The sequence below is a fragment of the Corvus cornix genome, chromosome 2 (assembly GCF_000738735.6).
Source record: "Corvus cornix cornix isolate S_Up_H32 chromosome 2, ASM73873v5, whole genome shotgun sequence".
Lineage (NCBI taxonomy): Eukaryota > Metazoa > Chordata > Aves > Passeriformes > Corvidae > Corvus > Corvus cornix.
The window spans coordinates 29,827,876-29,851,937 of NC_046333.1; the positions used below are offsets into that span (position 1 = coordinate 29,827,876).

A 24,062-nucleotide genomic window follows, 5' to 3' on the forward strand; every position below is an offset into this window, starting at 1 on the left:
CATACAGATTATGAACTGAAGTGATTGTATAGGAGTTTCTTGTGAAGGTAAGACTTCTGTATATTTTCTCAAATCTATGACTTTTGTAAAGCAAATTCCAATAGTGCCTCATACAAGTAATTTTCATTAAGTCTTTTAATTTAGAATGCCTGAAATGCATCTGTCCAAAGAATTAGTGCAGAGCAGCACTAATTCACACTATTCAATATAGTATAAGTATCCTTTAAATGTTGGCTAACTAGAAATGTGGAGACTAACATTGACAAGAAGCAAGCAGAAACAATGCATCTGATGACAGCATAGTATCAAATCCTGACTCACTTCTGTGGAATCATATATTCATTTCCTGTGGTCCTTACCTCCAAAACTGCTCAGAAAGTCAAGTGAGTAAGTGATCTGAATGAGCCACAGGCACAGGTCATGGACAAGATAAAGCCTTTGGAAATTAGTTAAATATTTTGGTCTTCAGCCAGAGAAACAACGGAATTATAGTTATTTTAGGTGTATATAAGATGTAGTGGGTTCTTTCAGAAACCTTACGTTCTTCAGCAGCAATTTAAGAAATAATATATTATCAATGCTATTTTTGTTTTAGCATGATTTATGTAGTGTTACAACGTATAGTCATTTAGTTTTTCTGTATCTTCAGAGTTCAAGGTAGTGTATCTAACTTCAAATATACACAAACATTGCAACAAGTTGCCATCTTCCGGTTAATCATCTTCTGTTAGAAAAATATCCTTTTATTCTGAAGAGGGATAGGGTTTTAAAACTCTCCAGTGACTTATCTCGTATTCAGGACAGAACTTGGGGTCTGCCTGAGGAAACTAAAGACTCAATCAATGCTTGGTGGTCAGCATATCGCTTCAGAATGTGGAGAAGGTCTCATGTTGACCTTTTTTTTTAATACTGCTACATGCATTTTTTGTCTGCTTATGAAATTCTTACGAAGATCAGTTCCAGATGCAAGTTTATATTTTTCAGTTCTTTGCCTCACCAGTCGGCACTTTGTACGCATTTTCTGGCCTCTTTGTATGAGATGCTAAACATTTGCAAATGATTATATGAACAATTCAGTTTGGCCTTTTGAAATTGGAGTAGGTAGCTGCCATCCTCTATTTAGTAGGTTTAAGTGGTTTGGTTTTATTCACAAGCAAGTGCTAGTGTAAGCTCAAAGCGGAATGTTTTGGGCAGCAATATCTCACATGGAATTCCTTTAAAAATATGAGTGAGAGGCTTGAAGAACAGAGGCAGAAAGTTGCACACTAGTGCTCTTGTATGCTGTGTTAATGAGGGAGAGGAGATTTGGGAGTGGAAGAGGGGTTTTATTGTGTCAAGGTACCAAGTAAGATTTGTGAATTTTGAAAAGAAATATTTTCTTTAATGTTTCTGCTTGAACAATTGGGGCTTCCTTGTAAATGGAGTGCTTCAGCTTTACTTGGTTCAAGTTACAGGTATTATCTCTCAGTAAGAACTTGCTTGTGACAAAGGATTAGTCACACTGGAACAAACAATAGTAAATAAGCATTTGAAGCAGGAGTAACAGCTAAAGGGGATACAGCAATGACTTACACAATCCGTGGAATTGTACTTTACCATTTATTTTGTTTCATTTTGTTTTTAATTTATTTGCTACTAAACCTCTTTTTGGAATCTCATATTTAATGAAGACTTAATTCAATTTAGAGCTTTATTTACCTTGAAACTGGAGTTTATTTAAACTCAGTCTCTTAATTCGCTCATTATCAGAACTAAATGTTCAGAAGTATTAGTGATATAGTGAAGACCGCTATTTATATGGAGCTATGAGAGGCAGAGGGGGAAATACTCTTCCTCATCCTTTACTTTCTAAAAAGAAAAAAAAATTGAATATTGGTGCTGGACGGTTTAAGTAGAAAGCCATACATAAAAATACCTAGACTTTTCTGGTCTGTAATTCATGAAGTATTTACAGGAGAGGTAAGCATTATCTCTGTGTTCATGATGCAGACACAGGCATCAGGAAGAGAAGTCTTTTCTTCAAGATCATCTTCCAGGCCAGTAGCAGAGCTGCAGGTTGGATCAAGTCTACTGAATCCTTCTCCAGCAATTAAGCAAAGCACATAACATCTATGGCAGTAATGATCTTGGTTTATGGAACATCCCTAGGCTGCATGTCACCAGTGCATCATGCTATTCATCCACATCTCTACCCAGCCACTAATGTGCACGGTGGCTATAGTGGATTTTTGGCTGTTTGGTACCCACATTATAATCCCTTCACTCATGGGGAAAAATAGACTGTAGGATAGTTGGAATGGCCAGAAGGTTGGATTAGGACTGTGGGCTGCAAATTAAACCACTGTGAACTAATCATTAGGCTGACTGCTTTTATTTAGTAAGATCTGTTATAGCTGCAAAATTTGTACTTCATAAAATCACTTCATAAAAGTAAAATCTACACTAAAAAATTATAGACTAACTGAGGCCGGAAAATTAAACGGAACTGGCCCTGCTTGAATTTATTATTGGGCATTTTGTTTCAGATACTGTGAGTATCCGAAAAGGTTGCTGTTGACTTATACATGGTCATACTTTACAAATAAGTAAAACTTATTTTTAAAGAATGAGTAATATGATCCATTTGTCTTGCAAGTAACATACAGACCATAAAAAGTTAGATGCTGCCCTCAGTAAAATGAATCCAGCAAAGCTGATTATTTGTAGAAAAAGCTGATTTCTGCTTCAAATGAAAATAGATGTGAAGCATCCTTTAGTCAGCCTGGCATTTTGCAACTGCCAATAGTTATGCCAATGTTCTGTCGCAGTGAGTACCTTGGGGAAAGAAAAGGAGTTTGGCTTGTAAAGAAGTGGTTTTTGATGCCACATTTGTTACTAAAAGACTTGCTATGGAGATCAGCGGAGAAAGACCTGAGTTGTTTACAAGTGGAAGCTGCAGGGTTAAATTACTGGAAACTTTTGGAGTTTCTAGTTTAAGTGCTTCATGTTGCAAAATAGCTCATCTGCAGTGAAAAGGGATTTGTTTTAATAATTGACCTGGAAGGTCAAACATTAGGTGAGTCAATGTACTTTGTCTCTCTGTGATACTTTTCCATGCGTGTAGGCTTTACTCTTCCATATTGCATGTGAAGGACATTAATTCGAACGGATTTGCTATGCAAGGAATTGTAGAAATCAGTAAGAAATCTGTAGTGTAAAATGGGGAAGGCATAATAGATTTGTTGTGTGTGTGTTTTGTAACAACTGGATAGTGTGGTAGAGTTGAAAGGATCTTCTAAGCAGGTTATCTAGTTGATGTGCTGTCTTCAGTGAGGCCTTTCTCATCCTTATTTGGTTTTAATGTTGATAAAGTTTGAAAATGAAAAACAGAAGTTCTGAAGTGGAATTACACTTGCAAGTCAGTTATACACAAAACCATATCTTAGGTTTTTGTTTAAGGTTTTTAGAAATTACCAGGTGTTTCTGTCATACCAAATTTTGGGGGTAGGGCCAAAATTTCTAGGAAGTCAAGTATCTGTGTGTGGTGCTCACTGCATGCATCTTGTTATCCACTTTTTATCAATCCTTATAGCATTGTATCAAAACATTTAAAACTAGTAATTGCCAGGCCATTACTTCAAAAGCTTATTCTTCAAGTAGTCAACTTTGGAAGGGCCTTACAAAAGCAAGAGAGAAGCAGTTTGACTCTTGCACAATTTGATTTCTCTCTCTGTAGGAGGTACACTGTACAGTGCTGGGGTTTTGAGAAATAGCTGTTTCTTTCTGTGGCTCCTTGGGGAAGGAAACAATGTTAGGAGTCAGCTGTCTCTGTGTTTGGAAAGACATTGGACAGTCTGTTTAAGCACAAGGGAATAATGAAGCACATGTGGAAATACATGGGAAGATGATGGAGATAGTAGATCACCAATGCTTGTTGGCAGAACCATATAAATTGCAGTGAAAATGCCTCAAAAAGGTGACCTAGAAGGTCTGTGGCTCTCTTATGCTGAGTTTTTGTGAGTCTTGGGTATCAAGAAAATTCCAGACTAGAAGAATATGAATCCTAACTGCAACACTTTTAAGCAGGCAAGAGAGAGATGACCAGAAATCTAGCCTCCTATTCAGTATGCAGTGGAAAAATTCACCACAGATTTGTTTGATGAAAAATTGAGAGAGAGGAATATGACAATTTTGGTTTTCTGGAAAATAAGTCATTTGACAATATCATTCTTTGAAATTAAAAATTTGGTTGGCTTTGCCAACCAAAATTACATGTTTCTACTTACACATTTGGCTTCTAACGTGTGGTGTTTTAATATTAAAAGTGAACAGTGTGTGTGTGCAGTTTATCAGTGCATGTTAAAGGGATTAACTTATAGGTGACACAGAGGAACTGTAATCGTTAATCCTTATGAAGACATGGCACTCCTAAGGAATTTCATGAATAGCATGATAAGTAGTGTGTGTTCAAACAAGATTAATTTTACAGATTAATTTTGCTTGGATAAATATGCAGGAGTAAGGAATGCTACAGAAAGAGCTGTGGCCTGGGCTGTGTACTCCCAGAGCAGGGTGTGATGGTGAAACGGGTGAGATACTGTAAGATTCTTGTCTAATGCTGTGTCTGAAAGGCTGCTACAATGGCCTGAAATGGCACTGAAAATGGGGTTAGGGAAATCATACTTCATGTCTGTGTACAGCTTTTTTGATAATAATAAATTTTTTTAATGCTGCACATGCTTCTGATGTCTACATTTGAAGAAACATGCTGAAAAAATAATGGGCAGAGAAAAGGAGATTTACAGAACTAAAGTAAAACGACTGTTAAAATAGGAATTAAAGATGACATGATAAGTGGCTTTTAAACTCGGTGAGGAGAAAGTATGAACTGCTAAAGCGCTCTTTAATTTGGTGAAGAAAAGTAGAAAACAGTGTAGAGCTGGAAGTCAGGCATTCACCTTGGAAATAAGGGAAACATTTTGACAGAGTGATTAACCAGTGGAACAAACTACCAGAGAAGGTGATGATTTTCCATGTCTTAAAGGCTTTCAAATAAAGAATAGATTCTTTTCTGTAAGTTAGGCTTTAGCCAAATGCAAGTTTGCCATGAGGGAGTTGAGGAACTCTGAGCTTGTACAACTGTTTGTGCCTTTGGCATGACACTCACGTGTGCTGTTAATGTTGAAAGGTCTCCAAGGCCAAACTCATGAGCCACGTGTCCAGAGTGGTGTGTGCCTAGGGATGAAAAGGCTTGAAGGGCTCCAAGTGTTGGTAAGTGTATTTTCCTTCTTGAGCTCAATACAGGCTTACTATGGAGAATTGAATGGTCTGGGATACTAGAAACCAGAATAGATGATCCTAAACATTACTGTGAATTTATTAACTCAATTTCCATTTCCTTGTATTAATACATGCCAAAGACTGAAGTGGAAATGAATCCTGCTGCTGGCTGCATTAGCTTCCACCTCTGTAGCTGTGGTCATAGAGGACAGAAGTGCTATACAACCAGCAGCTGCCCTGCTTGGTAGTTTTTTCCACTTTTTAAAATTGCAAGTGCCTGCTGCTGATGGTCCTTCATCCAAGTGCCAGACAATGTCAGTGTCTGACACTGACAGATGATTGACAATGTCAGTGTTTCCATCTCAGTTTGTTGGTTGCATTTAAAGTCTTTAAACACTCTGAAGTCTTTTAAAGACTTTAAATGACTTTAAACCTGAGAGTCTTGTGCCTCTTGGCTAGTTTTCCTGACTGGTAAGGCTTTGCTAGTAATTCTGTGGGACTGCAAGGAGACAAGCAAGTGTGTGTTAGTGGTACCTGTGCAAGACTGTACTATAGGGGGTAAATAAATAGAAAAGCATGGGAAAAAAGTGTTTTTGAGCATGTGTGCAAGATGCCTCATTGGAATTATAAAATTATTTACTGGCATCTCTTGCCTACTGTACTGTTTAAGTGAAAGGTAATAATTGAGCTTTTGCTTGCTGATAATGCATCTTAATGTTGTTACCTGTTTTGATGGGGACAGCTTGGGCTGCCTTGCAGGAAAGTTTCTTCTCTAGAACAAAAAAAAAACCAACCCTAAAAGCATCACAAGTGTTTACACTTACTAAAATATTTCTTCTCATAACATAGAATAACCGCTTTCAGTCTTTGACTTTTTGAAAAGTCACTTCTTACAGAATGAAGCAAAAATAAATACATCTGCTCCCCATTTGGTTTTAATTTACTTTTTTTTTTCACAGAAATCATGCATCAGCGTTAATCTCTTAACATCAATAAACAATGAAACGAAGACAGACTGCCAGACAACTCAGAGTGGTGGGGGTATATAAAATACCCTTTCTTCAACATCTTACAGTTTCATCTGTTGTTTCTTAGTTCAGTAGAACTGGATACCTCACTTCTAAAACATGTCACGTTCTTAGGCAAGAGTATTGTGTCACAAGTTCTTTCTTTGTTACAAATAACGTGGAAATCTGTCTTTTGTGCTTCTGTAAATCTGAGATAACCCTCAGGTTCCACTCGCACAGTGGTTCTATGAGGAAGCTTCTGCAAGCCAAGAAGCGTTTGCAGTTCTCTCTTGTGTAGTTTCCACACTGTCACCTGCTGACGTTTCCCTTATGGCAGGGAGAAAGGTGATTTCAGAAGAGGGTTCCTGGTGGGTCACTGATGTTTATGCTGCTCTTAAAAGAGAGAGAACACTTTTCAGTGTTTATCTGAACACTCCAGAGATTTTCTGAGCACATTAACTGTGTACTTTGTGCCTGAAATGCCGCTAAGTTTCCTACAGTGGACAGGCCTCAGAAAGGGTGTTCACATGTCAGAATAGATGCTATCAAAATAAATGTTTTATAAACTGTTTCATAGCTTCTGAAAACATCTGTCCTTCTGTTTGCTTGGCTATTAGTTTTTTTGAGAAAATTTATTACTGTATGGTAGAAAAGAGAAAGAATTTCCAGGTGTCGAATGAAATATTGGAAGACTACTATCTGAAGTGATCATAGTAAATGCCCAAAAGGTTGTTATGTTTAAGAAGTACTTTCATTACGTTTTTTTGCTCTTACCACAGCTAAAAATCACAGTGCTTAAGATTTTGAGGCATCCATTTTGAGCTCTAGCTTCAGATTTTCATTTGAAGAACAGTAACCAGAATGCTATGTGATTAAATTCAGCATCTCTTACCAGTTGTTTCTTCCTCAATGTTAACATCTCACTATAATATGAAATTCTTCTTATTGCTGTTCATTGTTTTAATGACTGAAAAAGTTCCTTGGCAAGCAGGTAGCAGTTTATCAGTGAATTACAGGAACATCTCTCATTTATTTCATAGCTTTCATTCTCTGTAATAGAAAATTATTTTTGAATAAGGTCTATATTTTATGCTTAAGCTAATGATTTCTTTTTCACTGAGAACATCCTTTGAACCAATTTCATTGATGTTTAGAAATGGTATGTAGCAAAATTCATTTTGACAGTGAAAAATTTCTTTCTGTAAACTATTACGAGTTGACAACCCTGAGAAATTGGTTCCATGATCAGAAAAGTAAATATGAATTTTCAGCTGTAGTTGTTTCTTGTAGAGTAAATTTTAAAGAAAGGTACTGTGTTAGACTTGGTAGTCACTGTGAAACCCTTTCAGAACTTTGGGTCATTGTCCCTTGTGTTAATACATAAATTCTTGACCTTGGATTTATCTATGTGTGGTTATCTATTTCTTACTCTTCACCAACCTCTGAAATCTTCATCTGTATTGTGTAAGTTATTTCTTTAATTGTAGCACAATTAAAGGAATATAAGCTAGTTTCTCTGAATTAAGAAGAAAAAAATTATTTGTTATAGTAGGGAGAGGGAACAGAAAATAGATTTTCAGAAGCAGCACCTGCTGGGTTCTCATATGTTGGTGTTGGCTGTCTTTAGATGATAGCTTTGATATTATTCTGTAAGTCTCAATTACCAAAAATAATTTGGTAAAACACTCATATAGCATTTAATTTGCTTCTTGTGTAACTGATGTCCTTCCATAGAATTACAGAACTGTGGATTCATGTATTAGTCCAAATTTATAATTAAACATTTTAATTGTAGTTGTTTTCCTTTCTTTGTAGAATATTTTCTTTCTTGGACATAGTTACTTTGTGTCGCTGTGCACAAGTTTCCAAGGTACGTATTTCTGTTGGGGTTTTTGTGTTGTTCCTTGGGGTGCTATTCTCTTAATTACATACAAATAATGGGATTCATTGCAATCTGCTTCCTGTAAAAAAAAAAAAAAAAAAAAGTTGTTTTCTGAGTCTCTTAGTTTATTAAAGCAAATTAACAGTGGTCCTAGTTTTGCATTTAGATGTGGACTTAGTTGCTGTGTACAGGACTTCTGTCTAAAGGCTATGGAAACGATATCCAGTTGTGTATGCTCTGTATCTGGAGAAAGGATTAAGCCCAGTTTGGCATGATGGCATTTGCTTTTTATAAAGCATGTGGCTGTATAACATTATTTTTCAGGCGTATTTGCTGCTTAAAATTCCATGTAGTTTGGTTAATGTGCACCATGTGTCTAAGAAGTACATCCATCATTTCCTTGCCAAGTACAAAAGGTGTTAAGTAGATAGACTACCAGTAGAGGAAAAAGGCACACACAAGATATTAGAGAAGGCATGCTAAGTAAGTTTTTATGTTTAGCTTGTCTTCATTTTTTTTTCTTGAAATACAATGAATAGTATTCTGTTTCTACATCAACTGTGTACAATGAACTATATTATTATACAACATGAATGGACTTTATTTCATATTTTTCTTCCTTTCTTACAGCTGGGTTCGGTTTGGGGTTTAATTGGGTTTTTGTTTGTTTGTTTTAATGTATAATTAAGTATATAATTTTTTTGTTCCTATACCCGTATCACCCTGTCCTGCAACTTCAGTAAGTCTTGTGAGTCAGGTAACATCAGGTTTCATCTAAAACCCACAAAACTGCATAAGAAAACCAAAGTGATTGAATAAATTGTATCTTTCTCTGAGAACTACTGGTCAGCTGGATGCAGTATTCTTTTTTTTCTGATTTTCTGCATATATTTGTGTTTCTCTGGCTTTTTTATTTTGCTTTCCTTTGAACAACTATTGCTTCAACAGTGAAGGACAAGCTCTCAAACACGTACATGTAACTTAGCACGTGTAAAGGAAAGGCCTGGTCCTAATAGTGGAAAGTCAGCAGTTTTCTGAATGGTTTCTGTTTTCTCAGAATAGTAACTAGTAAGGTTGAGGAACTGTGGTTTTATTGAAAGGAATCTCATCTGCAGCTACTTTTTTCCATATAGATCTAGCAAAAGTAACTCATTAGACTATTTTACAAAAGCTTTTTAAGAATGAAGGATTCAGTCTTTCTGTGTATGTACTTCACATTTAATACCTTGCTTTCCAGTATGTTTTGTAGCCACAAGTTAGCCTTTGAAGTATCATCCATCTAGGAGATTTGAGATTAATTTCTGCAATTTCTATGTTTTTAGCTAGTTGGTACTGTATGACTACTAATACCTGCAATTTTTTTTTTTTTTTTAATGCTACCTGAAATTGTCTAGTTTGTAATATTTGCATTACTGAGAGGAAAATGAGAGGAGCAGGCAGTGGAGGTAATAAATAAACTGTATTTGTTTTCTGTAGGCATGGAATGTTTTAGCGCTGGATGGAAGCAATTGGCAAAGAATAGACCTCTTTAACTTTCAAACGGATATAGAGGTTAGTGTCCTTTTCATTTTTAGGGTATTTTTCATTCCTATGGAGATGTTTAAGAGCATTTTGAGGGCCCCACAGACTCTGCTTGTGTTCACACATTTTAAAGACTAAGTTCAAGGAAATAATACTGTGAAGGAGCAAATGAAAAAGAATCTGTATTTGCCTTCTTGGTTTTTTTTTCTTTTTTCTGGATGAGTGTTTCAGTTTTGGTTGCGAGCTGTGTATCATATGATTTTTATTTATCATCTATATATAGAGCTCTAGAAATTCAAACCTGCTCATTTCCAGAACAGAAAGGTGTAAACGGTCCCTCTGGATGGAGTGAGATTCTTGGAATCACTTTCACAATCTAGAGGATAGTTTTGTTCCTGATCCCAAATCTCTCTGTGAGGGGGCCATCTAGTGCTGGAAGCTCACTGGGCACTTGGCTATAAGATTTGAAGATTAAAGCACTAAAGTGCTGAACAACTTTTCTTGCTGCAGACTTGCCTAGATTTGATTTGGTGTGTTTCTGATTACCATTTTATGACCATTTGTTTTATAAGGTTTGAACCTTGTGTGAAATACAGGTACATGTGAAGTAAAGTCCTTTCCAGTATATAATGAAAGATTTTAGGGCAGACTTGTCTTCTGTAAGAAAAGCATGTCTCCATTAATGCTATTGTAGATGTGCATAACAAAATAAAATAAGACATCTGAAAATGAAGAGAAATATCAGTGGGGAACAACAATTACTTGATTCAATCTGAACTGGTTTATTATTTGTTGTTTGATACAAATTAAATTTAGACTACAAGAATAGATTTCTTTCTGTATTTTATGTTTTAGCTTCTTAGTTGCATGAATAAAATCCAGATGTGTTTAATTTGCTGTATTTTGCTAACCATGGTACAAACTGTTCCTAAAGCTTTACGGTAACATAGAGGGTAAATTTTTTTAACTGCTCTTTTAAAACTTTATTGCCAACTCCCGTGCTCTACTCACCTTAAACACGAGGATCTTGCAGAGGTAGGAGAAAGATTTTTGGCATCTGTCAAAGAAGACTTACAGCTTTAGTGTCATATTTTCAGTTGCTTTTAAAAAGCTTGTATTCCTCATTTGCTAAGAAATGAAGAAAAACTCCACAGGTCTTCTGTTGATAGGCCTTTTCTGTGTCTGCAATCATTTTGGTATTTAGAAACACAGTATTATATTTTCCAGTTTTCAATATTTTTGTCATATATTTTACCTAGTGGTATTGCCCTCTGAGATTCTATATTTGTAGCATGGGATTCAGGAGGAGGGAAATTAAGTTATGATCTTCTTTTGCTATAAAAAGCTATTGTGGTTTGGAGCAATTCAGTTACTTCAGTGTATTATATTTAAGTACATTTGTAATATAAACCCCTTAAATTTACTCATAAGAGTGTGTTCAATTAGAAATTATTACACAGATTAGCTCTAAAACAAATTACAGCTTCACATTTGGTGTCCAAGAACTCTGTTTAGCTGTTTTAGTAGCATATTTTTTTGTCTATGGATTTAGGACAGGTAAAAGCTGCTAATTGTATTTGACAACTTGGTGCTCAGTTGGACTTTCTGGAGATTTTTCAGATAGTACTTGATCTGAGAATATCAAATAATGCAAAATCAGGTTTTGTGAAATTTTCTGTATTTGAGACCTCATATGGTAGAGAATCAAGTGGGGGGAGGGGGAAACCCTATGAAAAGTGTTTCTTTTCTATCAAAGATGTGTGATCTTGAATTTAAATGTACCTTAGGATTTCTTGGTCTGTGGAACCAATTGTAAGCTGGGGTAGGTTGAAAAACTAGCTTTTGAGTGACAAATTACTCAAACAGCTAACTGCATTTGAATGCACTAAAGTTGTCTTCTTGAGAGGTTTTACATGATTAAAGAAATAAATGGGTTTGGGAAAACTTCTCACTATTCGTTTGCATTTTCTTTGAATAATTTTTTAGGGTTTGTTTTTTTCTGCAATGTAAATTTAACTTGCATTGTATCTTGTTCATGAAAGAATTTATCCTTATAGTAAAAGTAGTTGGCTTTTGCTGAGCAATAATTCTGATTAATTGAAATGCTTTAAAAAAGATATGATTTTCAGTTTGTTTGTTTTGGTGTAAATTCCTCTGAGCGATAATATAAGCAATGTTACTTACGGACCAAGAAACAGGCTCTGATAAGAAAATATTTTCCCATAGTGATGGCCAGGACATTAGTATTAGAGAAGGGCAATAAAATATAACAACATGACAACAAAAAATCCACTGACCTGTAATTTTACAGGTATTTTTAGATTCAAAAAATAAAGGGAGAGAAAAAAATGCACAGTGCTGTTAGGTATTAGTCCTGTTTTTGCTTCTCCCACCAAGATGTTTGGCACCTTTTGATTGCAACCATCCCAATGGCAGGAGCTGTAAAACAGGAACTTAGTGAAGTCTGTCGTGACGTACTCAGGTCTCCGTGGGCAATTTAAACTTGCATGCTGTAGGAGTGACTGGGACTCTTGAGGAGTGGCCAAGCCTCCCATTCTACCTCTGGGGCAGTTCCTTACACATCTGACAAAACTTGAAGATCATTTTAGTAGTCTTAGTAGGCAGGGTCTGCTGTGACAAAAAGTTGAGCTGTGTGCGAGTGAGTGAAGAAAGAGAGAATTAAAGATTTAATTGAATAGCACTTAAATGTGAGGGGAGATTCTCAACATGTAACTATTCTTTCTTAAAGTAGCAGAAGAAATTCAAAGAGTTGTAGTTCTGATGGGGTACAGCTGGGGCTGGTCTTAACTCCTGGGATTTTTAATTTGGTTAGAATATTATGTCAGAATAAAGCTCAGCTAAATCTTCCTTTTATTTGGTTTAAGGGTCGTGTTGTGGAAAATATATCGAAAAGGTGTGGTGGGTTCCTGCGACAGCTTAGTCTGAGAGGATGTCTTGGTGTTGGAGACTCCTCTTTAAAGTAAGTAAAATCCTTGACAGAGGCGTCACTTATTTCCTGATGTCCATACCAAATGCAATTGGAGTACTGTTACATTTGCTTGTATTTCTGAGTGATGACCAAAATGGGATACTTAGGTAAGTACTAAATACCTTAATAATGGCCAAATGAGTCCTTGGCTTGAGATCAAAAGATAGCTTCTCTTATTTTCTAGGAATGAACTAAGAAATGAAAGCTGTGCTTTTCAGGAACATGTCTTTTTCTTCCATTAGGATTATGTTGATATTGCTCCATTTTCAAGTGGTTAAAATGTTTTCAGTCTATGATCTGGCATCCTACAATAGTAAGAGTATCAAGATTAGGGGTTGTTTTATAGTTTGTCATCTAGTTTGGACAAGAGGTGACCCTAGCAGTAGGAGGAAGGATGAAGACTGATACAACTGAGTGCCTACAAATTCAGGAAAGACGTGGGATTGTCATCTTGGTTTAAATAAGAACAGGCAGGCAACAAGAACATCTTGGGAGACTCTAGAGAGAGCAATGATGCTTCTTTTACACAGTATATGAACTGAACTGTGCAGTTTGTTCCTAGAAGAATGTTTGAATCTATATAAGCTTTTTCCAGTGCAAACTGTTTAGCCAGGTTCCTCTGGATATTTCTGAGTGTTTAAACCCAAAGATCCTACCTCCAGCTGAAGGGTCCTTAAACCATAAGTGCTTTAGGGCTCACGGAACATTTGGAGGAGGGCTTGGGGTCTGGCTTTTTGCAGTTATGCTTTCTCCCTCTGTCCCCAGAGCCTGGGCTGGATGATGTTCAGTCTGATGTAGTGTGGCCATTCTCAGGTTGCACATATAAGCACAACGATTTTGTTAAGCAGTGGGCATTAAGCTAGTGTCCTGTGACCTGTAGCTTTTTCTAGAATTTATAACTAACTAAGTCAATTCATTAACTTTTGTCTCTAGAGTAAATTCATGCAGTGCTAATTTTCAGATAGTTGTTCTGAAAGTGATTTTTCCTGTAGGGCTATTTGTCTTGAGTTGTTTCCAGATCCATTAGTTTTGTGGGTGATACTAATTTCTCTATTTATCCTTCTTCTACATCAACTTTTGTGTAAAATAGCCAATTACTGATGTAGGTATTGGCCATGTAAGCACTGAATGTTTGTGGCAGGTCTGTCAGGATATGCCCCACACTTTAATCTCAGAGGCAGTTTGCTGTTCCTCCAGAGTGAAACATCTTTCCAAGTGATTTGACAAGTGTCTTGATTGTAAATCTCCCTCCAGTACATGAATTTTGGAATAGCTGTTTTGAGAATTCATGTGGAAACTCTTGCCAGTATAACTGCTTGCTGGGGTTTTTTCCATTGTTTTCAATCCACGCTGGAGAGCCAGAAGTTGTTACCAGCTGAGTGTGTAGTCGGATCAGTTAACCTGGGCAAGCCTCCAGACAAAACTGGTTTTGTGTGTTTCCTTCCCCCCTGCCAATAAAATCCATGCAGTTGAAGGAAATATGGGCATAAAAACAGTGTTCTGAAATGCAACGCAGCTGTAAATATTACTTTGCAGAGATGAAAAGAAAGTTTATGTATTTCTTCAGGGTAATTATTATAATGATACGTACAGGCTCTCAGCAGTATAATAGCTCCAATCATCCTTAAAGTTCATACCCAGTAGTGCACACTGATGCTTTTTAATTTCTAAAATAATAAAGAAGCAATTTGCAGCCTACAGGGCTGGCCATTGGTAGTCCAATAGGCTTAGGTCACACTTGGGTATTGTACCAGGTGTGTCCCTTTCCATTTGCTGTGGGAGCAAGCTCCTTATTAAGACCTGCAAAGGCGTCAGTAATGAGATGTGCAAAATCTCTCCCCAGAAGCCTAATGTTTATCTGATGTGACACTTGAAGCTTTCTGTTTATGCCCTTTGAATTTTTAGTTTTTACGGTATTTGAAGCAAGTTCTGGTTTACATATGGCAGAAATAACCAGCTTTCCCAAGTGGTGACACTTGCCTAAGACCAAAAACTTGCAGTAGGAAAAGGAAAAAGCAACCACTGAGACAGATGTATTTGAGGCATACTGTGCAATTACTCTGTGGCTTGGAGATCAGGCTTTTCCACCAAGGTGGGAGGAGGTGCGGGTCAGAGCGTGCTCTAGTGACTGCATCGCACTTGGGACATTGTATCAATTCAGCTTTTCCTTGCTGTTTCAGGACCTTTGCGCAGAACTGCAGAAACATCGAACACTTAAATCTGAATGGGTGCACAAAAATCACTGACAGGTAAGTCAAAGGGGTTTTTTGATTGATGGGGAAATTTGGGAAAAGAAGTAGCTGAAGGTATTTTTAGTGTGTCTGCTGTTTTGCAGCACGTGTTACAGTCTTAGCAGATTCTGTTCCAAGCTGAAACATCTGGATCTGACATCTTGCGTAGCCATCACGAACAGTTCTTTAAAAGGCTTAAGGTAAGAAGATTCCGTGTTCTGTGTTAAAGAAAAGTGGTTAAAGAGCTGTTCAGCATTTAATAAAGTTTAAAAATTGGTGCTGAACCTTAATATTGTGAATCAGCACTGGCTGTATTCTGTATCTAGGACTTCTTGGGTGTAGACTATGGTGTTTGTGTGTGGTCTTTTCTCATGACTTTTCTGTGGAGGCCTAGCACAGTCTACTGGCTATCATTAATTTCTAACAGTGTGTTTAATTTGGGTTTCCCACTGTTATGACTATTTGAAGGCTGGATTTAACTTTATGTATTTTTTTAATTCTCCCAGTGAGGGTTGCAGAAATCTGGAACATTTGAATCTTTCCTGGTGTGATCAGATTACGAAGGATGGTATTGAAGCACTGGTGAAAGGGTGTAGTGGACTAAAAGCTCTATTTCTTAGAGGTTGCACACAGGTACATAATTGCTTGGGTGATCCTTTAGGAATAAAATTTTATTTTGGGTTTTTGAAATCTCCATGAATTAAAAAATACCATTTTTGTTATAGTATTTTGTTCAATATTGCAAGATGTGTACATTCTTTGGGCTGCTTTTCTGTGCTTTTAATTTCTTGTTTCTTTTCCTATGTCCAATTTAATTACTGAATACAGTTAGAAGATGAAGCATTGAAACACATTCAAAATCACTGTCATGAGCTTGTAATCCTGAATTTGCAATCGTGTACAGTAAGTATTTGAAGCTTCCAAGGGTACATTCTCTAAGAATCAGAAATCATTTTTGAATGCTAATGAATTGATCTGCTGCACACTTACTTAAGTCAGATAGTACATTTCTGCAGTTTACAGGATTTTGTGTGGAATAGTGGGTTTAAATGAGCTGGCTGTTTCTCGAGCTGATTTTTGACTTGAAGTGTTGGGTTATTTTTTTTCCCCTCATTACGTCTTTTAACTGTGGTAAACTCTAGAGTAAGAACTAACTGTATTCATTCAAATTCCATGAGCTGCGTAGCATTTTGGTCTATTCATAATTCTAACATTTCTAATTGAGCAGAAGTCATGTTCTGGGCCACATAATTGGGAGTAAAATGTAATGGCATCATAACTGAAGATGATTCAGAACCATCTAAGTAGCAGAAGGGCATGCCTTTCCAATATTAATGGAAGAACACATTCATTAGTAATGAAACAACTGGGAATCATTCATGTACTTTTAATTCTACTTAGAGAACACAAATTATCTTTGCTCCAGTTTATATTTGCTTTTTTGTTGTTTCTGATGTGACTTTTCAGGAATGGGAAAGGCCTTGTTTTAGGTTTTAAATATCTAAGTCATTCTTTCCCTGCAAATAAGCCTTAGAAAATATTGAAATAAATTAGAATTTCAGCGTTTCAGTCATGCAGATTTGAAGAATGAAATTATATTTTTGTTTGTTTGTTTTTGAAAAGTTTTCTAGTTTTATTGCTAGAAGGTGTCATAAAAACCTGCAAAACTTTCAGATCTGTTTTACAGGATTATTCCAGAATGAATGTGGCATGGGAACATTTTTTGTTGATATTGAACCTAATAGATTTCTTTAAAGTGTTGGATATTTTTGAGTGTTAAGGATAATTAAAAGTTACATTAAAATTGCAGAAAATAAGAACAATACAAATACAAAGCTTGAGATTCCATGATCCAGATGTTTAGTGAAAGAGAATTTTTCAGTCTGAATGTAGGTGCCAACTGAAGCTGGGCACTTAAAGATAACAGCAGGGAAAGGAAGTTCCTTCTTTTGATCACAACCACAAATAAATGAAGTCAGTACATAATTTCCTCCCCTTTTACTCTTTCTTTTGCTGTCCTCCTTCTCCCAAGTTCTTTTTCTGTTGTGTTTTTCCTGAGACTAATGACATATATCAAGGCCAGCCTTTTCTGACTAATTTTATGGAAGGCTCTCAAGATGTCTGATGGTAATTAGTTCCTATCTCTCCCACTTAACAGTGGCATTGGCATAGAAGTGCACCAGAGCTTTCCCTTGGTCAGGATATCTGTTGTTATGTAGTACAAACAAAAAAAACCTCCCGAGGGAAAGTATTTTTCTTTTGAATTTTTTGAGCTGCTAGTCTGTGTGTCCTACCTAATTACATGTGCTTTAAAGCTTTGTTTAACTGGAGGTGTGTTCTGCTTGCTATGGCTTGGAAGCACAATTCCAGAAGCATCCAGGCTCCTTATGATCAAAGGGATTTTTACACAGCAGGTGTCTTTGTGCTTTATATGGCCCTCACTGTAATTCTAGTGACTGTGTCTTATGGGCCGTGTAAAATGCCAGGCCAGCTCCAGCAGCTATGGAGTGAACTTGTATTAGCTCTGGAAACTGCACATCTGAAAGGTCCTGTCTTTAGAGAAAGATTTTAGAAACTGGGGACTTGCAGGCATTTTTCAAACACTTTTCTTTCCTGACAGGGATATGGGCATTGAAATCACAAGCAATTTCAGAGTGGGAAATTTTCATATATAACTTGAGGGCTTTTTACAGCAGCATAAAATTTACATAGTCCTTACCTTCAAAGCAGTCCCTTTTCCCAGTAATAGCGTCATGAGTATTTCTCAAAGGAAATGAAATAGTTCCAGAAAGTAACATGGTTTTGGAGAGTCAAATCCAGAAGTACCTGTCTGATTTGGACAAAACTCCAAAACTTATCTTCTTACCTGTAGATTATGCAAATCCTTCTGGATCCCCAAAAAGAAAACGAGACTTCTAGTTTTCTGCCTATAATAAGTTGACTGAACTAGTTGCAAATCTAAACTTCTGATATTAAAATGTGCTGGGCTGGGGAGGGGGGGAGCATAAGGTAATCTCCCTTTGTGCTGAACTAGTACTATTCCTCATCCTGTTTTCATCTAGGAAAGGTTATGTTTGTGGTAATAGCATCAGAAATAGGCTACAGTTGTATGAGCGTACTCACATGAGGGGCTTATACAAGGATTGTGTATTTTCTATTAAAAATACAGTGTTAGTCTTTGCTACTATTGCAAGAGTAATATTAAGCCAGGAAGTAAAACAACTTGTTCCAGACAGAAGAAAAATTAAATTCATAGTGTTAGGAGGAGGAGGAGAGAGCTTTTTCCAAAATAGAAGACTTGTAAACAAAATCATATTTGCACACACACAGTAATCCAGTTCCTCTTGCTATTTTGTGTGCAGCTGCAATGGGCCTATTTCTTATAGTTCCTGTTTCAGAGAGAAAATTTGTTTATTCATATTCCAAATTTAAAGTTACTCCTTATGGAATATCTACTACAAAACAATTTTGAGAAATGAAAAGTCCTCTTTTGAGTTAAATCTTTCATCTCAAGACAGCTGTATAGGTAGGGCGAACCTGGCTTTTACACTTACCTTCTGTAAAGAATGGATTATGTGTAATTTTTTCCCTGTAACTCTTGCTTCAAAAATTATCAGAAGGTGAAGGATTTTGCCCTTGGGTCCTACTGGTCCAGTGCAAATTTGGTAGTTATCTCTCCTGCTGTGGAGCTTTAAAATCTCTTTTGCACTGTTCCCAAAAAAAAAAGTGAAAAATTATAGAACAAAAGCAAAGTGAAAGAAGAAGACAACAACAAACAACACTCACTCACTCTGTGCTTCAGACTGCCTTAGAGTAGACTTAAGGTCTACAGAAAAATTCATAATTAAGTAGGAATTGTAAGTGTTGATTATCTTCAGTGTTATCATTGTATGTGGTTTAAGAACTGTATTTTTTGAAAATCTGGGTTGCCTTGGTTATATACAGTGTGACAGTGGCAGTTCAGTAGCAGTGTCTTGAGTTTTGTTCTTGGCTGATTACTTGATAAGGAAGTAACTTCAACCTTCTTCTGTGTTGCAGCAAATTTCAGATGAAGGCATTGTGAAAATCTGTAGAGGATGTCATAGACTGCAGTCACTCTGTGTTTCAGGCTGTAGCAACCTGACAGATGCTTCTCTCACAGCCCTTGGTCTAAACTGTCCAAGGCTGAAGTGAGTATGTCATGAGTGTGTTGTATGTCATGTTCTTACTGGCCTGATCTGAGAAATTAACTTCTGAAGATGAGCTGCATTTGCAATCAAAACATTAAGTTAGAAGTACATAAACTTGAGGGCTGGTCCTCTGTAGCTGTCATATTAATGTAGTTCACTGTATATTGGAAAAACAAGAGTTAATATATGACAAAACATGCTGAACTAGCATTTTAATTCTCTGCTTCTAGCTAAATATTTTAGGTACTAATTACAAGCAAGAAAAAAAATATATGTAAAGCCCATTCTTTTCTTTAAAAGTAAAAATATCTGTGGTTGTGTTGTGTCTTGTGATGTTTGTACTCTGATGTAGTTTTATGCAGTCATCTGTCTTACAAAAAAAATAGCTACATCATATCTGATTATTATATTTAAAGATATTTTTATTATAAGAGTGCTTTTAATATGCTCTGCAGTACTGCCTGGTGTTCTTAAACTCTAGTATAAAGTGTGCTCATGTCTTTGCAAGCACTGGGGACTAATATTTATGAGAGATGTTTTGAACAATAGGGGCTTAGCAGTTAAAAATAATATAAACTTCCACATTGGTGTGATTTGTACAAACATGTATGTTATGGTGGGCTTTAAAACCAAAGCTCAGTTATGCAGCAGCTCCCTGATTGTGGAGACATATTGTACACACATATAATACTTCTTCTAATTTTAATGTAAAGTAAATAAAAAGATAAGATTTTTGGGTGACAAATTGCCATTTAGGACAGGAACATGCGGGAGTCAGAACTTGCTATCCTTAAATCACAGATAGTGGAGGAATGTGTAGTCTGTAAAAATCAAGGGATGCTTCATTCAAATGCCAGTGTACCATATGCTGACACACAGTGTTCCTTTAGCTGAATGAGTGAAAAAGAGCTTTTGTGACTGTAGAAAACCTGTTCTTAAGACAATTCCAGGCTGACAGTCCCCTTTGTGCCACTGTTCATATTTATTAGGGGCTTAGGAGTCTTCTGACACACTTAGAGGTTTTCCCTAAAAAGCTGTGCTGGTCTTTTGCCACCATTTCTCTCATTTTCTCGATTAACATCTCAGATGGGAAATAAAAGGAGGTCTAAATTGCTGTTAGTTGTGCAGTTCTTTCCAAGGGCAGTACAAGTGCAGCAGGAATTGTTTTAGCCTTGGTAGGTGAACTGTCAGCCCTGTCTGTGCCACGAGGGGGAAGGCGTCTGCCACTCTCCTCCTGTAATGAGGAACAGCATAAGGAAAGAAAACGACCCTCTGCAGTGATTGCTGCTGAGGATTACTGTGTGTTGGAAGGACAGAGGATACAGCTGGTTGCATCTAGACTTTTGGGATCATGGATGGAAAGTACTTGAAATTGTCTTGGAAAAAATTATCTTGGAAATCAAAGGGAAATGTAATTCCACATTTGTTTTGTACCTTCTGAATATTTCAGTGTTGAGTGTGAAAGAAAACTCTGCTGCCTCTGTTGGACTTGCTGGCTCTGTTAGGAAATATTGGAGTATTTTCTGTGCTGTGCTACTCTCACTTCAGGATCTATGCTGCTTTCCATGATACTGCTGCATTTCCATGATGCAGCTGTTACCAGTCACAAATATGTCCTCGAACAAAAACTTAGGTCAAGCTTTCAGCAGACCCTTCAGCTGTATTTCTTATCTCACATCAACATAGGGGTGTCTTGTCATCCATCTTTACATTTACTCTTTCAGGTGCTTGGCACCTTCTCTTTTTTTTTCTTTATTAGCACTTTTTAATGCAAAAATACCGGTAGGTATTTTGGCAAGGCTTGTCAAGAAAGCGCCTGTGAACCATGAATGTCTTTGTCTGGGTGGGGCTGTGAAAGTTAGGATCATGTTCCTTTTAGCCCCCACCAGCTGCTAATTCCACAGAAGTAGGGAGGTGTTGAGTGCAGAGACATTCCAGGTGTGCCCAAAAGGCAGCTGTAGGCAATGAATGCAACTCTGAGTCTGCCTCATAGAAAATTTCTTCATAAGAGTGGAGAATCTGCTTTGGATGTCATTTTGCCTGATTAGCTCCCATGTTAGGTACTTTTCCACAAATCACTGGGTGGGAAATTCACGTCAGCTGTAAGAGGAAAAAAGAAGAGCCCTCTGTATTTAAGCACAGTCACTAAAACAAAAGCAAAAATTAGAACTTTGCTCATTATTTCCATGCTGCCCAGTGCCTTCCCACCTGTTTTTTCATACTGGGGCCTGATTGATGTAGCAGGTGTGTATACAGCTCACTCCCCATTCTCATGTCCTGACTGTCTGCACACCCAATTTCAGGAAAACTAGAGGTGCTAATCTTCTGGTTTCTTGTTCCTCTGTTTCTATACTATTCTTTTCTACTGGGTATACAGTAAGTAGCATCCTCACTATTCTGGATGTTGCAGATATCATTCCCTCTCCACCCCTCTTTAAAGTCAGCCATGTAATGAGATGGGATTTGTAGCAACTAATCAATGAAAGGAGGTAGAAGGGTAACAAATGTGACCTGAAAGATGGGTTTTTTTTCTGGTGGCGTTTTTCCCCTTCCTATTTGGTATCATAGGCAATTTTCAGAGTAGCTGAGAGTATTTTATGATAGACTGCAAACTGCCCTTGATGGAAGGGCACAGAATTCTTGAACATGAGTCTGAAGAAAGTCCAGAGGCATTAGAACCATCCATTTGGGAGGAGGTGCCTGTCTAATACTTGGCTTAAGTTTCTCTCATACTTCTGAACGTTGTTGAAGACTGTAACTCTGAAAGTGGTTTTTCAAGCCTGTGGGGCTGCTCAGCTCTAAACTTGGCTGCCCTCTTGCTTTTTGCTTGGAAGAGGCTGATCCAGCAAAGTCATAGTCAGAGCCCCACATCCTGTACTTTGGTGGGGTTTTAATCTGTTCATGCACCCAGTGTGGCTTTTCCCTTTGTACTTTCTCTCTAGAGAGGGAGTGTTCTAATGACCTCCTAAAGCAATGGAAGGATCTGGAGGCCTCTCAATATTGCCACAAAAAGTTCTTTTGTGCCTCTTTCCCTGCCTCCTCCCCACAGCCCCAGTATAGCAGCAGTGTTTGCTGTGGTAAGTTGCACTTAGTTTGTGCTGCTCATCCCATGGCACTGTGGTTTCGTCTTATTCATCTTGATACTCACTCCACCTGCAAAGGAAATTGTCCATTAAAAAAAGGACAAAGAAAACAAAGACAACAAAACATTAGTGGGATGGAGGCCTGTTGGGCATACTAGTGGTGCTGTTTGGGGCACTTGACCTCTTGGGGAGTTTTTTTGTCAGTATTGCTTCCCAGTTATCTTTCCAAAACACTGTATTTTCTTTAAGGTTGTATTGGTATAGTTTATTGGTTTTACTGTGGGATTGGAGATTTTAAGCTCCTTGCTTTCTGGTAAGTTGCTTCACTGTGCTTCATGCAGAGGCTCTGAGGGGATTTCTGATAAGTACTTTCTCAGTTTTATGGCTTCCCAGCAGCCTTTGTTTAGATAACAGGTTTTAGATGCAGGCTTCATCTGCATTTTCCTTAACTCAGGGTTTATTTTCCCATATCTTGCCTCAGATAACACATGAGAAAACTTGGTCATTATGCTTTTACTGAAACAAGAGGTTAAAATGCCTCTAATTGTGTGTAATTTTTTTCCACTAAATGTTCTGTGACTGTCAGAATCTTCTGATAAACTGGATTAAAAGTCTGCTTTTTAATTTCAAATCACTGTGAAAAATAGGGGTGGGTGTGTATGTGTATATATATGTATATATATATATGTATATACACATTTGCTATTGACAACTTCTAAGTTGCAGAAGACAGATTTGTATCTCAAATACACTTGCTTTTCTCAATATTTTCTTTAACATTTTAAACTTTTCCAGGATTTTGGAAGCTGCAAGATGTTCACATCTTACAGATGCTGGGTTTACCCTTCTAGCACGGGTAAGGGTCATTTCAGAAGGTTACAGCTCGCCCTGTTTCATTGCTGCTGAGCAGCTGTGAGTTGATGTAGTCCTGCTGGGAAGCAATATGAGAAGAGGAAAATTAAAGTAGAAAGAAGCCAGTGGAGGAGGGGACTAAAAAGCTATTTTATGTCTGGATTATACTTAGATCTGCAACTTGATCTAATTTGCCATCTATCATTGAATTTGTCATTTTTTTCCTCTTTTTCAGTTTGTTTCAATTGAATTTATTATGCTTAACATAATTCTAAACTTGTATTATGCATTCTAGCCAAATTTCCCTTACATTGATGACACACACCCTTGTGATATTTACATCCAAAAAATCAGCACATAATAGATTGTTCTGAGGATAACTTTAAATTACGGAACACTTACATTATACATAATAGACTATAAGCACTAGTGCCCTGGTTCCTGCTGTAAATAAGAATATTGGTGGTGTCAAATGCTTTGTGTTAGACTTGCGAATTGCTGGTTGGGAAATTCGAACACAAAAATTATACTCTGTAAATGGGATTCATTTATGCTGCTGGTATTCAATGTGAATGAAAAGGGGTTTTTTTTGTAGCCACAGCAGTTAAACAGAGTGGTTTTCTAACTGTTCAGCACGACAGCTTCAGGCTCTTGGTGGTCACCTCAACCCTGCTCTTGGGGGCTGCAAGTTACACTTTTTTTCCTATTCCTGGAAAAAATGGATTGGGAATTGAGCCAAGCTGTGGCACTATGTGGTCTGCTGCAAGGCCACAAGGTTACGTCCTTTCCTTGAAATTAGTCATGATTAGATGTTGAAAGCACTTCTGAAAGCTTGCTGGGGGTCTCTCAGAATGTTGAGAAAATTGCTTGTGTAGGTGTGACATGCAGCTTTCTCCCATCCTTAAAGTAGACCCTATTTTGGTATTTTCAGCATTTATTGGCAAAGCAATTTGGTTTTAAGGCTTCTTTCTAATGTATGACAACGAAGAGAGATGTGCCATGGGCTTAAGTGTATTCCAGATGAGTTTGGTGCAGGCTGATAAACGCGGAATTGGCTTTAGTGCATGGG

General features: G+C 37.2%; 1 protein-coding gene across 3 annotated transcripts in view; it reads left to right on the plus strand.

Annotated features, from left to right (window-relative positions):
- FBXL2 (F-box and leucine rich repeat protein 2) overlaps window positions 1-24,062 on the plus strand; it is a 50,957-nt gene that overhangs the window by 19,391 nt on the left and 7,504 nt on the right. For 2 of the 3 annotated variants that reach the window (XM_039549848.1, XM_039549847.1), the window contains 9 exons: window positions 8,082-8,136; window positions 9,625-9,699; window positions 12,555-12,649; window positions 14,839-14,907; window positions 14,994-15,089; window positions 15,396-15,522; window positions 15,718-15,792; window positions 18,928-19,058; window positions 22,937-22,997. In XM_039549848.1, coding sequence (XP_039405782.1) covers window positions 8,082-8,136; window positions 9,625-9,699; window positions 12,555-12,649; window positions 14,839-14,907; window positions 14,994-15,089; window positions 15,396-15,522; window positions 15,718-15,792; window positions 18,928-19,058; window positions 22,937-22,997 — 784 coding nt within the window. Of the gene's footprint in view, window positions 1-8,081; window positions 8,137-9,624; window positions 9,700-12,554; window positions 12,650-14,838; window positions 14,908-14,974; window positions 15,090-15,395; window positions 15,523-15,717; window positions 15,793-18,927; window positions 19,059-22,936; window positions 22,998-24,062 lie in introns of those variants that run through there. The other variant, XM_020584595.2, reaches the window with a different exon arrangement.